Raw genomic sequence first — 14,272 nt, 5'->3', positions numbered from 1 at the left:
ATGTTCTAGTAGAAAAAATTACAGCTAAAACTTGGTCAATATGAAACTCAGTGTGTTTGAGACAGAGTCTCGCTGGAGTGCAATGGCGTGATCTCAGCTCACTGCAACTTATGCCTCCCCGGTTCAAGCGATTCTCCTGCCTCAGACTCCCGAGTAGCTGGGACTACAGGCACAGGCCACCACACTCGGCTGATTTTTTGTATTTTTAGTAGACAGGGTTTCACCGTGTTAGCCAGGATGGTCTTGATATCCTGACTTCGTGATTCACCTGCCTCGGCCTCCCAAAGTGCTGGGATTACAGGTGTGAGCCACCACACTGGCCATCATAAATTCTAATATTAAAAAAACCTACTTTTATTGTCACAGGTTGGTAAGGTAGGTGGCTTACCAGCTATAACTGGTTAAATTATTTAAGAACTATGAAATTAAGGTTTCATCTAAGAGTCACAACTTTAACAGTAAGTAGCTAGATACTAAAAAGGAATGCACTTTTTTTTTTGAGATGGAGTGCAACGGCATGGTCTTGGCTCACTGCAACCTCCGCCTCCCGGGTTCAAGGGATTCTCCTGCCTCAGCCTCCTGAGTAGCTGGGATTACAGACACCTGCCACCATGCCCAGCTAATTTTTGTATTTTTAGTAAAGACAGGGTTTCGCCATGTTGGTCAAGCTGGTCTTGAACTCGACCTCAGGTGATCCACCTGCCTTGGCCTCCCAAGATGCTGGGATTGCAGGTGTGAGCCACCACACCTGGCCGGAAGGAACCTTTTAAATACTACTTTATGATTAGAAAGTTGCCAGCATTGGGAAAAACAAGAAATACTGCTATAATAGATTATTAAAGTAACACCTAGTCCGGCAATCAAAAATGCAGACTCAAAACTGAGCAAAGTGGAGTGGAAGGATGGGGGCATGCTCTGCTCTGGCTGGGACTCAAAGTGAGGAAGGAAGAAGACAATGGACACAAGAGCTGGGCTGGGTTGAGCACGGATTCTAGAACAGGAAAAGCTGATCAGTATCTTGTGAACTGCCAGCATGGAAACCACTGCATTGATCAACAACACAAATGGTGGGGGAGGTTCTAGAATAGGGATAGTTTCTCACTACTCATTGCTCTCCAGAGGTGGCTGCAACAGGGTTTGGTCGAATTGTTACCCAGGCTGGAGTGCAGTGACATGCTCAAGGCTCACTCCAACCTCCATCTTCTAGGCTCAAGCCATTGTCCCGCCTCAGCCCCTCCATTAGCTAGGACTATAGGTACGAACAACCACGTCCAGCTAATAGTTTTTTGGAGAGATGTGGTTTTCCCATGTTGATCTTGAACTCCTGACTTCAAGTGATCTGCCTGCCTCAGCTTCCCAAAGTGCTGGGATTACAGGAGTGAGCCACCATGCCTGGCCCTTGATGTTTTTCATACTATGGGTTATGATCCATTAGTCACTCATGAGCATATCAGGATGCACAGTAGGTGAGGATACAAATTTTGTGAAACTTTTCTTTTGGTTATATATGTGTATGTAGGTCAAAATGTCTTTCTTACTGTCGTTGAAAGCCACAGGTTTAGAGAGCTGGGAGGATGGGGGCTCTCCCAGTTCCTAATTGCCCCAAATGCTTCATATTAATCATAGTAGAGCAAAAATGGGAAAAAAAAAAAAAAAAGAACCACACACTTCAATATCTACCAACAACAGTACCACAGAAATTCACATTGTTAATTAAAGTATATAATGTAAATATAGTATTGAAAGTATAAAAATTAAAGGCTTATGAAAAACTCAAGAAGGATCAAAAGGCTATACAAGCAAGTAGTATACAGATTGTTTCCTTAAAAGATAAATTTTAATATATAGAATAAAATCCAAGATGATTTTATTATTTTTCACTTTCCCAAAACTTGTGAGCATGAATGCTTCTGAATCTGACCAATAAAGTTTATATTTTGGTCCAAATACATTATTAGACTAACTTGTATCATCAAGTCCAGCTTGATTATCATAAATCATAGATGTTAACAATTTACTCTGAGAATCTGTTGCTAATATAGATGATGGATATCCAATTTTTTCTTAGCTAAGAATTTACTCAACTTTAGATCAGAACCAGATTCAAAATATCTTCTTTAAACAGCTGGTCATCATTTTAGGCTTAATCTAGGCAAATTATTTAATATTTTATTGAAGATCATATAAAACCTCCAAAATAAATAATGAAAAGAGTACGCAAAATCATTAGCCTCTGTGTGCAATACAGAAAATACATGTCAGTTCTGGACCAAAATAATTGCATTAAAATACAAAAGGTGATAGGGAAGAATTAAAAGATTTGCTGTGACTGTTTTTGGTGGTCAGCTACAACAAGCCAACAACCCTCAGCTATTTTGGAAAGTGAAGGTGGGTCTTAATTTGCAGATAAAGAATGTCTTCGGTAGTTTAAAAAAATATAAACTCTAAAAAAGCTTGTGAATCATATACAAAAGCAGCTATTTGAGACCAAGGTTGAAAACCAGATATTGTGTTAGCACCACCAGCAAGTACAGGGTCCTCTGACTCTTCCGCCCTATCTTGTGCAGAATGCAGACTTGAATGCTGTACACGTGATTTACAGTTATAAAAATCGGCCTTGAGTACAGGGTTCCTGTAGGGTAGTCTTAAGCCCTAAGAGGCACCAAGCGGTTACAAAGGCTAGGTAACATTCCGGATCACAAGGTCCGACGATACAATAAATCTCGTGTCGCCTTATCAACTTTTTGCTGGTAGTCTTCCAATTTGTCAAGTATTTTTTGGGACAGCTATTAGAGAAAAGAAGGAAAACATTACAGAACAGCTGAATGATGGAAAAAGACTGAAGTTATTAATCACTTTGACTTCATCAAGTAGATTCCATCTAATAAAGATGTTAGCCTGTTAGCCACCCTGTTTCATAAAATTACCATTCAGTATAGGAGTCTCCTCTGTGACTCTACTGATAAAACTAAGCCTCTCTGTTACATACAACATTTCAATCTCATTTTCTAAGAGTGGAAATCATACCAGTATTTCTAATAAAAGGATAACTAACGGCCGGGCATGGTGGCTCACACCTGTAATCCCAGCACTTTGGGAGGCCGAGGCAGGTGGATCACGAGGTCAAGAGATTGAGACCATCCTGGTCAACATGGTGAAACCCCATCTCTACTAAAAATACAAAAAATTAGCTGGGCATGGTGGCGCGTGCCTGTAATCCCAGCTACTCAGGAGGCTGAGGCAGGAGAATTGCCTGAACCCAGGAGGCAGAGGTTGCGGTGAGCCGAGATCGCGCCATTGCACTCCAGCCTGGGTAACAAGAGCAAAACTCTGTCTCAAAAAAAAAAAGGGATAACTAACTCTTTTCTCAGAATCAGAGATGCTGCATATGATTTAACTAGTTATCAGCTGCCAAGTGAAATATAGAACTAATATTTATTTTATTTTAGAGGCGAAGTTTCACTCTTGTTAACCAGGCTGGAATACAATGTTGTGATTTCAGCTCACCAAAACCTCCACCTCCCAGGTTCAAGCAATTCTCCTGCCTCAGCCTCCCGAGTAGCTGGGATTACAGGCATGTGCCACCACGCCCAGAAAATTTTGTTATTTTTAGCAGAGATGGGGTGTCTTCATATTGGTCAGACTGGTCTCCAAACTCCTGACCTCAGGTGATCCACCTGCCTCGGCCTCCCAAAGTGCTGGGATTACAGGCGTGGGCCACTGCGCCCAGCCGAGAACTAATATTTTAGATAGGCTCAGGAGGCACTCTATCTCACTGGTAAACAAGCCATCACTATAATTATTCTGAGCAAAGGAAACACTATTGTTTTTTTATTTTAAGGCAAGCAGAAGGGAATATATGACTCCTGAGATATGTTGCTGTATTTTTTTTTTTTTTGAGACAGTCTTGTTCTGCCACCCAGGCTGGAGTGCACTGGTGCAATCTCGGCTCACTGCAATCTCCACCTCCTGGGTTCAACCAATTCTCCTGCCTCAGCCTCCTGGGTAGCTGGGATTACAGGTGCCCACCACAATGCCCGGCTAATTTTGTATATTTAGTAGATACGGTGTTTCACCATGTTGGTTGGCAAAGCTGGTCTTGAACTCCTGACCTCAGGTGATCCACCTGCCTCAGCCTCCCAAATTGCTGAGATTACAGGCATGAGCTACTGCGCCCGACCTATCACACTGTATTTCAAGTACCTGTTTACCCTGTAAGGTCTGCCCTACCAACTAAACACTTTAAAGGATGGACTAACTGCATGCCATTTGTCTCTGCAAAATTTAACATTTACATAGTTTCTCATTGCGTTTTCTTGACCATGTTGCTTAGATCCTTTGCCTTATCTATAAAGGGACTGGGCAGCTTAAGGGCCAAAAATGGGCTTTTGTCCTTCCTTTCTAATCCCTGAGTACTGAAGATCAAGCTGCAAGGTGTAACTGCTAGTGCGGGGGCTTACAGAAGACGTCTCGTGAAAGGGCTGACTTACCGCGATGTTGTGACTGTTGGCACTGTTCTCTCCCAGAGCGTGGAGAAGCTGATCAATAGAGGAGTATGGAAGCCAAACCAATGGGGCTGTTGCAGATAGTGGAAACTAAAAGGAAAATGTTTATTTGAAAACAGTCTGCAAAGTGTACCATTTCTTCTGGGTAGTTGCTTTCATAGGACTCTATGAAATAAAATAAAATGAAGTAAAATAAAATGCCCCCTTTTTGTTGAGACAGTCTTGCTCTGTTGCCCAGGTTAAGTGCTATGGCACAATCTCGGCTCACTACAATCTCCACCTTCTGGGCTCAAGCGATTCTCATGCTTCAGTCTCCTGAGGAGCTGGACTACAGATGTGTACCACCACACCCAGCTAATTTTTTAATTTTTATTTATTTATTTATTTTTTGAGATGGAGTTTTGCTCTTATTACCCAGGTTGGAGTGCAATGGCGCGATCTCAGCTCACTCCAACCTCCGCCTCCTGGGTTCAGGCAATTCTCCTGCCTCAGCCTCCTGAGTAGCTGGGATTACAGGCACGCACCACCATGCCCAGCTAATTTTTTGTATTTTTAGTAGAGATAGGGTTTCACCACGTTGACCAGGATGATCTCGATCTCTTGACCTCGTGATCTACCTGCCTCGGCCTCCCAAAGTGTTGGGATTACAGGCGTAAGCCACCGTGCCCAGCCCTAATTTTTATTTTTAGTAGAGATAGGCTTTCACCATGTTGGCCAGGCTGGTCTTGAACTCCCAGCCTCAAGTGATCCACCCACCTTGGCCTCCCAAAGTAAGCCACTGTGATGGGCCAAATAAAACACTTTTATTTCACAACAAGAAACTGTGTGTGTGTGCAGGTGCATGTACACAATGGAAACCCCCCTTTCTCCAATTGGGAAACTTGTCATTTTCTCGGTATATTCAAAAATTCTTTTTTTTTTTTTTGTCTTTTTGATTTTTCCTTTTGTGGAGAATGGGGTCTCACTATATTGCCCAGGCAGGTCTTGAACTCCTGGGCTCAAGCTATCCTCCCACCTCTGCCTCCCTAAGAGCTAGGATTATAGGCATGAGACACATCGCCTGGCTATATTTAAAAATTCATGTCATCTTTCTCTTTTTTTTTTTGAGACAGGGTCTCACTCTGTCATCCAGGCTGGAGTGTAGTGACAAGATCATAGCTCACTGTACCCTCAACTCCAGGGCTCACGTGATCCTCCCACCTCTGCTTCCCACATAGCTGGGACTACAGACATGCACTACTATGCCCAGCTAAGATTTTTCTGTTTTTTGTAGAGACAGGTTCTCATTATGTTGCCAAGGCTGGTCTTGAACCCCTGGGTTTAAACGAACCTCCCACCTTGACCTCCCAAAGTGCTAGGATTACAAGGGTGAGCTACTGCACCTGGCTGATTTCATGACGGTGGAAGAACCTGGTTCTGTAGCTTAGACCTGGCTCTTCTATTATATTTACCATCTGTGTGAACCTGTTCTTTCAGGGGTTAAAAAAAATAAAATTAAAACATTCCTTCATAAGGCTGCTATAAGGATTAAGTAAGAAAATGCTGGCCGGGCATGGTAGCTCACGCCTGTAATCCCAGCACTTTGGGAAGCCAAGGTGTGCAGATCACGAGGTCAGGAGTTCCAGACCAGGCTGGTCAACATGGTCAAACCCTGTCTCTACTAAAAAAACAAAAATTAGCCAGGCGTGGTGGCGCAATCCCAGCTACTTAGGAGGCTGAGGCAGAAGAATTGCTTGAACCCAGGAGGCGGAGATTGCAGTGAGCCGAGATCATGCCACTCCATCCCAGCCTGGGTGAAAGAGCGAGACTCTGAAAAAAAAAAAAAACTGATTGTAGAGACTTAACACAGTCCCAGCACACATAATACCATTTTGTTTACCTCTCTCCATTGAATGCTAACTAATGCCACAATATTTTGATAGAGAAAGATGAAACTCCTATTTTATAAATGGGAGACTAGAAATTCTTAGAGTGTCAAGATTTAGTTGTATAACTATAGATAGTAAAAGTTCAATACATTAACATATAGTTCAATTTGTTCTCAGATTCTCACCTTACATAGCATGATAATAAAAAGAAATGCCTAGGTCAGGCGTGGTGGCTCACGCCTGTAATCCCAGCACTTTGGAAGGCCGAGGTGGGTGGATCACTTGAAGTTAGGAGTTCGAGACCAGCCTGGCCAAGATGGTGAAACCCCATCTCTACTAAAAATATAAAAATTAGCCGGGCATGGTGATGGGCACCTGTAATCCCAGCTACTCGGGGAGGCTGAGGCAGGAGAATTGTGTGAAGCCGGGAGGCGGAGGTTGCAGTGAGGCAAGATTGTGCCACTGCACTCTAGCCTGGGTGACAGAGCAAGATTCTGTCTCAAATAAAATAAAATAAAATATAAAATAAAGCTGGGTGTGGTGGCAAGTGCCTGCAATCGTAGCTACTCAGGAGGCTGAGGCAAGAGAATTGCTTGAACCCGGGAGGTGGAGGTTGTAGTGAGCAGAGGCTGCACCACTGTGCTCCAGCCTGGGTGAAAGAGCAAGACTCTGTCAAAAAAAAAAATCCACAAAACAAACAAACAAACAAAAAAATATGCCTATACAGATGTTCCTCAACTTATGGTGGGCTTGTTCAAACTATCATCATTTGAAAATATCGTAAGTTGAAAATGCATATAATACACTTAACCTAATGAACATCATGGGTTAGCCTAGCCTACTTAAGCATGCTCAGGACACTTAACATTAACCTGTAAGTTGGGCAAAATCATATAACAGAAAGCCTACTTTGTAATACACTGCTGAATATCTCATTAATTTATTGAATACTGTACTGCAAGTGAAAATCTGAATGGTTGTATGAATATTTTAAAGTATGGTTTCTCATAAATGTTCATCACTTTCAAACCATTGTAAAGTTGAAAAATAATAAGTCAAACCATTGTAAATTGGGGATCGTTTGTATATGCCTACCTCAATTCCAAAGTATTGATGTCCTTTTCCCAATACAGCATCCACATATTCTGACACCAAATCCACAGCTTCTTCTAAAAGGTCATAGTTCAAGTACAAACGAAGCAATTCAGCAGCATCAACCTTCTGTGAAAAGTCAGTGATTAAGAATATGTATCTATTTCCCTCTTATTTGGGTACTGACCAAAAGAACGTTGAGTGGCTGATTCCCTAATGTTTTATTTCTCAAAATAATTAAACCAGTGCCTTGGCTTACTCATCTGTATCTTAGTATAACAGCTGATAACAAGTTTGGGGAGTTAGGAAAAAAAAAAGTTGAATTCCCAAGAGCCATTACCTCTAGGCACTTTAGGAGGCTCTATCTGTTGTTAAATAGCCTTCTTCCCCTCTTTTGTGACCTAAGATGTATTTTAACTTTTCTCCAGTTCAGTTTCCACAGTTGTAAAGTCAATAAATTTTTCCTGAATACTAAAGTAACAGTATAGTCACATAATAAGAACTATACAAATGACAAATGCAAAAGAAGTTCAAAGAATCAACAACTTCGGGGCCGGGCAGGGTGGCTCACGCCTGTAATCCCAGCACTTTGGGAGGCCGAGGCGGGTGGATCACAAGGTCAAGAGATCGAGACCATCCTGGTCAACAAGGTGAAACCCCGTCTCTACTAAAAATACAAAAATTAGCTGGGCATGGTGGTGCGCGCCTGTAATCCCAGCTACCCGGGAGGCTGAGGCAGGAGAATTGCTTGAACCCAGGAAGCGGAGGTTGCGGTGAGCCGAAATTGCGCCATTGCACTCCAGTCTGGGTAACAACAGCAAAACTCCGCCTCAAAAAAAAAAAAAAAAAAAAAGAATCAACAACTTCAAATCTGAAGTCTCTATTTGGAAGAGCTCTATTAATTAAGTATGCTTTCTATATTCTGATTTGATCACAATCTTACCTTTACCATCTTAGCTGCCTTCCCTACTTATTTATTTTTTTGAGACAGAGTCTTGCTCTGTTGCCCAGGCTGGAGTGCAGTGGTGCAATCTCAGATCACTGTAATCTCTGCCTCCTGGGTTCAGGCATTCTTTTGCCTCCGCCTCCCGAGTAGCTGGGGTTACAGGCATGTGTCATCACACCTGGCTAATTTTTGTATTTTTAGTGGAGATGGGGTTTCACCATGTTGGCCAGGCTGGTCTCGAAATTCTGACCTCAGGTGATCTGCCTGCCTTGGCTGGCTTCCCAAAGTGCTGGATTTATAGGCTTGAGCCACTGTGCCTGGCCTGGAGTGCAATGGCTCGATCTTGGCTTATTGCAACCTCTGCCCACTGGGTTCAAGTGATTCTCCTGCCTCAGCCTTGAGAGTAGCTAGGATTATAGGCGCCCACCACTGTGCCCGGCTAATTCTTGTATTTTTTTTTTTTGAGGCGGAGTTTCGCTCGTTACCCAGGCTGGAGTGCAATGGCGCGATCACGGCTCACCGCAACCTCCGCCTCCTGGGTTCAGGCAATTCTCCTGCCTCAGCCTCCTGAGTAGCTGGGATTACAGGCACGCGCCACCATGCCCAGCTAATTTTTTGTATTAGTAGAGACGGGGTTTCACCATGTTGACCAGGACGGTCTCGATCTCTTGACCTCGTGATCCACCCGTCTCGGCCTCCCAAAGTGCTGGGATTACAGGCTTGAGTCACCGCACCCGGCCTAATTCTTGTATTTTTACTAGAGATGGGGTTTCGCCATGTTGGCCAGGTTGGTTTCGAACTCTTGACCTGAGGTGATCCACCCGCCATGGCCTCACAAAGTGCTGGGACTATAGGTGTGAGCCACCGTGCCTGGCCATTTTTGATTTTTAATAGGTGAAACGGAGTGGAGAAGGAACCAATCTGAAACTAGCTGTGCTCAATTCATTGTAAATACCATGGCACTCAGACTAGCCATATTGTTATATTATTTGAAAAGTACTCCACCCACTCCTGAGAATTTTTGAGTTATGAATAGTAAATCCTGTGTATAAACTTATTTTTCAGTGAATATAGTAGTAGCCATTAACCTAACTACTAACATATGAAACTTCAAATCCAGTCCATCTTTTTTCTTTTTTTTTTCTTGAGACAGAGTTTCACTCTTGTTGCCTAGGCTGGAGTGCAATGGCACAATCTTGGCTCACTGCAACCTCCACCTTATGGGTTAAAGCGATTCTCCTGCCTCAGCCTCCCGAGTAGCTGGGATTACAGGCATGTGCCACCACACCCAGCTGATTTTTTTTTTTTTTTTTTTTTTTGAGACAGAGTCTTGCTCTGTCACCAGGTGCCAGGCTGGAGTGCAGTGGCGCAATCTCAGCTCACCGCAACCTCCGCCTCCCGGGTTCAAGCAATTTTCCTGCCTTAGCCTTCCGAGTAGCTGGGACTACAGGTGTGCACCACCATGCCCAGCTAATTTTTGTATTTTAGTAGAGACAGGGTTTCACCATGTTGGCCGGGATGGTCTCCATCTCCTGACTTCGTGATCCACCTGCCTCGGCCTCCTAAAGTGTTGGGATTACAGGCGTGAGCCACTGCACCCAGCCTGATTTTGTATTCTTAGTAGAGATGGGGTTTCTCTATGTTGGTCAGGCTGGTCTCGAACTCCTGACTTCAGGTTATCTGCCCACCTCAGCCTCCCAAAGTGCTGGGATTACAGGTGTGAGACTCCAGGAGCCTGGCCTCTTTTTAATCATCTCATGAAGTTATCTAGAATGATAAAGAGTAAAGGTTATGATCCACTTACCTTGTAGCTGTTTATAAGCCAATTAGGCAGAGGCACTCCATGAGATAAGAGCTTGTTGATTACACAGTGGTGATACAAGTTATTCTGGACTTTGTACCTTTCTAGGTAAGTTGATAATAGTCGCCATGCTTCATCTGTAGCACTTGAAAAAACAAAAAATGACTAATGAGTTTCACATTCTCAAGAGCTATTTAGAATACCATTCAAAGTACGTATTTACAAGAAAACATTTTTTTGAGACAGGGTCTTGCTCTGTCATCCAGGCTGGAGTGCAATGGTGTGATCTCAGCTCACTGCAGTCTCAGCTCCAGATTCTCCCATTTCAGCTTCCTGAGTAGCTGGGAATACAGGCATGGGCTACCATGCCTGGCTAATTTTGTTTAAATTTTGTAGAGACAAGGACTTGCTATGTTGCTTGAGCTGGTATTGAACTCCTGAGCTAAAGTGATCCTCCTACCTCATCCTCACATAAGTGTTGGGATTACAGGCGGGAGTCACTATGCCTGGCCTTACAAGGAAAACTTTAGAAATTCACAACTGAATCAATAATATAGCTAAATGGGAACGATTATTATTTGGGCTAATGTGACTTAGGGGGATAGTACTAGAAACTAGGTAACTTGGGTTCATATATTCCTCTCCCACTAACTATGTATTTGTTTGGCTATGAATATATATAATTCATTTAACTCCTTTCTGTATTTCTAAAACAAGAAACTGGTTCAGAACACTGGATCTCAAACCTGATCAAGCATTAGAATCACACAGAAGTTCTAACTCAGAAGACTAGGGTGATGTCTCATAATCTGTATTTTAATAAGTTATTCTGATGTGCTACTTTAGAGGTTGAAAACTAATGTCAGCAAACTTCCAAATTCTAAAATGCTATCGTGCTAAAGTGCTAAGCTGTATAATACAAAGTGCAAATGTAGTTCAGGAAAGGAAGTTTACTGAGGGTTTGGGATGTTAGAGAAGGTTTCTGAAGAAGCTGAAGTACATTTACATCGATAGTAAGTAGATGCACTGGGGAAGTATATGAACAGAGGAAATCTGAAGAAGGTATTGGGCTGGGTGCGGTGACTCATGCCTATAATCCCAGCACTTTGGGAGGCCGAGGTAGATGGATTACGAGGTCAGGAGTTCAAGATCAGTCTGACCAATATGGTGAAACCCTGTCTCTACTAGAAATACAAAAATTAGCCAGGCATGGTGTCACAAACCTGTAGTCCCAGCTACTCAGGAGGCTGAGGCAGGTGAATCGCTTGAGCCTGGGAGACAGAGGTTGCAGTGAGCAGAGATTGCGCCACTGCCCTCCAGCCTGGCCATCAGAGTGAGACTCTATCTCAAAAAAACAAACGAACAAACAAACAAAGAAAGTATTGTGGATGATGGGTGACAGACTGCTGAACAGCAGCTGGAGACAAGCCGTAAGAGGACACTGTGATGAAACCATGCAGGACTGCTCAATGGAAGAAATGGGAAGTAACACTCTGAAACCAAGGAAACAGATTTTTGCCTGTAAGAGTACCTTTTCCTGATGATATGATACAATAAGTCTTTGAGGAGGGGAATACAGAGGAGACATTTCATAGGCAAAGACATCCTAGTTTGGACAATAAATGACATGATGTCGCCCTAATTATAAACTTCCCAGCCCCTACAAAAACTTAGCCAAAAAGAAAGAAAAAAGTGAAATGATCTATGTAGGATAATTTAATCAGAAAAAGACGGCTACAGCTTTGAAAAAGGCAAAATCACCCAGGGTTGGAGGAACACCAAGGCTGTACCTAGACTCCTTAGTGGTGATGACAGATGAGAGCTGATTGGCAGCTAGCCAGGCCCAGGCTTCTGCTTGTGCTGCCTCTCCTCCAAATTGCAATTTGATGCATCTGGAATGAAAACGGTTCCACACTTGAAAACTAAACGCTGAAATGTACCACCTTATTTTGCTACTAAAATTAAAGAGGTAAGAGGACAACTTCATCTCTATTGCTGAATTCACTACTGGAGTATTGGCTCTTCTCTTCCTCAAGTCACACAACTGAAAACCTACAAGGACATGAGTAAGCATTAAGAGACAATTTACTTCCAAGAGAAAATTAATGATAAAAAACGCTTTTCTTTCTTTTTCTTTTTTTAAACTAAGATGGAGTCTCACACCTGTAATCCCAGCACTTTGGGAGGCTGAGTCAGGCGGATGACCTGAGGTGGGGAGTTTGAGACTGGCCTGACCAACATGGAGAAACCCCGTCTCTACTAAAAATAGAAAATTAGCCGAGTGTCATGGTGCTTACTTGTAATCTTGTAATCTCAGCTACTCGGGAGGCTGAGGCAGGAGAATTGCTTGAACCCAGGAGGTGGAGGTTGCAGTAAGCCAAGATTGTGCCACTGCACTCCAGCCTGGGCAACAGAGTGAGACTCCATCTCAAAAAAAAAAAAAGAAAGAATGTTTCGAGAGAACAACAGATGTCCTAAAGGACCAAACGGAACATATGTCTTGTTTGGAATGAACACCATCATTTAACTCAGGTTATCTGCTCTTCTGAGTTTTCAAAAGAAACTACAAATCAAGATTTTTTTCTTTAAAGTAAAATCATAAACGACTAAAATTTTTAAAAAACCATTTCATGGATTTAAACAAAAATACTTCTTCAAACCACAAATGATATATAGGCTACTTGGCTTATGATGATTGCTTTGCCCCAAGCAAGAGGATAATATATTTGCATTAGAAAAGTGTATAAAAAGATAATTTTATACATACTTGAAGGCAAGCCCTTCAAAGACTGGCGTTAAGGGAAGCTTGAAAGTCTGACAAAGTGATATGGCAGTGTCGAAGAGGCCTGCCTGAACCAAGAGAGTGACCATCTCCTCTGCTGATGCACTTCCTGTGAAAATGGAAAAAGGTTATTTAGTGTAGCCAAGGTATACACAAATAAAACCAAGATTTTGCTTGGTTGATGAGTATCTCTGAGTAACAACCCATGCTTTATGTTGATCTAGTGTGCTACATACACTGCCTGGACCTAAAATGTGCTATTGGTACTGACAGGTTAGAGGCTTTAACTCTGAATTCCTACCGGCAACTGCAACCGCTGATGGATCATGCTGAGCTAAAGTGAGGCGGATGCGGGCCAAGGAACACTCTTTCTCCAGATCTTCCAGTTCCAGAATTTCAATTTGTCGATTTGCTATGTACATCAAAGAAAAATATTTTCAATTACCAAAGAACAAAGAAGTATCCATTAGATTAACTCAACCTGCCAATTTCCACTGAACATTAAGTAACATTCAATCTAATTTCTAAATGTATGAAGGAAGGAGAAAACAGGGAACTCAATAAATGCTAACTTAAACAAATTAAGCAATAGCCCAAGTCAAATCAAAGTATTTTAACAACTGCAGTTGAGGAGGTGCTTACAAGGTACGACATGTAATTTCATTTAACTCTTTAAACATTTTTTTTTCCTTGGAAACGGAGCCTTGCTGTCACCCAGGCTGGAGTGCAGTGGCACGATATCAGCTCACTGGAACCTCCATCTCCTGGGTTCATGCGATTCTCCTGCCTCAGCCTACGGAGTAGCTGGGATTACAGGCGGCACCATCATGCCCAGCTAATTTTTGTATTTTTAGTAGACACGAGGTTTCACCATGTTGGCCAGCCTGGTCTTGAACTCCTGACCTCAGGTGATCCACCCATCTTAGCCTCCCAAAGGGCTGGAATTACAGGCATGAGCCACTGTGCCTGGCCTAAAAGAATTTTTTTTGTCCAAGATGGAGTGCAATGGAGCAATCTTGGCTCACTGCAACCTCCGCCTCCTGAGTTCAATTGATTCTCCTGCCTCAGCCTTCAGAGTAGCTAGGATTACAGGTGCACGCCATCACGCCTGGCTAGTTTTGTATTTTTAGTAGAGATGGGGTTTCTCCATGTTGGTCAGGCTGGTCTTGAACTCCTGACTTTGGGTGAATTGCCCACCTCGGCCTCCCAAAGTGCTGGGATTACAGGTGTGAGCCACTGTGCCCAGCTAATTTTTCTACTTTTAGTAGAGATGGGGTT

The 14,272-nt window shown here is 42.9% G+C and overlaps 1 protein-coding gene across 2 annotated transcripts in view; it reads right to left on the bottom strand.

The window, feature by feature from the left end:
• Positions 1-1,696: 1,696 nt before the first annotated feature.
• The window catches only part of NUP160 (nucleoporin 160), a 65,186-nt gene continuing 52,610 nt past the window's right edge, over positions 1,697-14,272 (bottom strand). For both annotated transcript variants that reach the window (XM_012452588.3, XM_012452589.3), the window contains 7 exons: positions 13,296-13,406; positions 12,980-13,103; positions 12,003-12,104; positions 10,216-10,357; positions 7,469-7,594; positions 4,491-4,595; positions 1,697-2,786 (listed from right to left, as the gene is read on the bottom strand). In XM_012452588.3, coding sequence (XP_012308011.1) covers positions 2,697-2,786; positions 4,491-4,595; positions 7,469-7,594; positions 10,216-10,357; positions 12,003-12,104; positions 12,980-13,103; positions 13,296-13,406 — 800 coding nt within the window. In that variant the 3' untranslated portion in view covers positions 1,697-2,696. The remainder of the gene's footprint in view (positions 2,787-4,490; positions 4,596-7,468; positions 7,595-10,215; positions 10,358-12,002; positions 12,105-12,979; positions 13,104-13,295; positions 13,407-14,272) is intronic.

This window comes from Aotus nancymaae, unplaced genomic scaffold, assembly GCF_030222135.1.
Source record: "Aotus nancymaae isolate 86718 unplaced genomic scaffold, 86718_ANA_hifiasm-v0.15.2.pri h1tg000059l, whole genome shotgun sequence".
NCBI classification, from domain to species: Eukaryota; Metazoa; Chordata; class Mammalia; order Primates; family Aotidae; genus Aotus; species Aotus nancymaae.
Note: the sequence above shows the minus strand (reverse complement) of the source record. Positions and strands in the feature narration are given on the sequence as shown.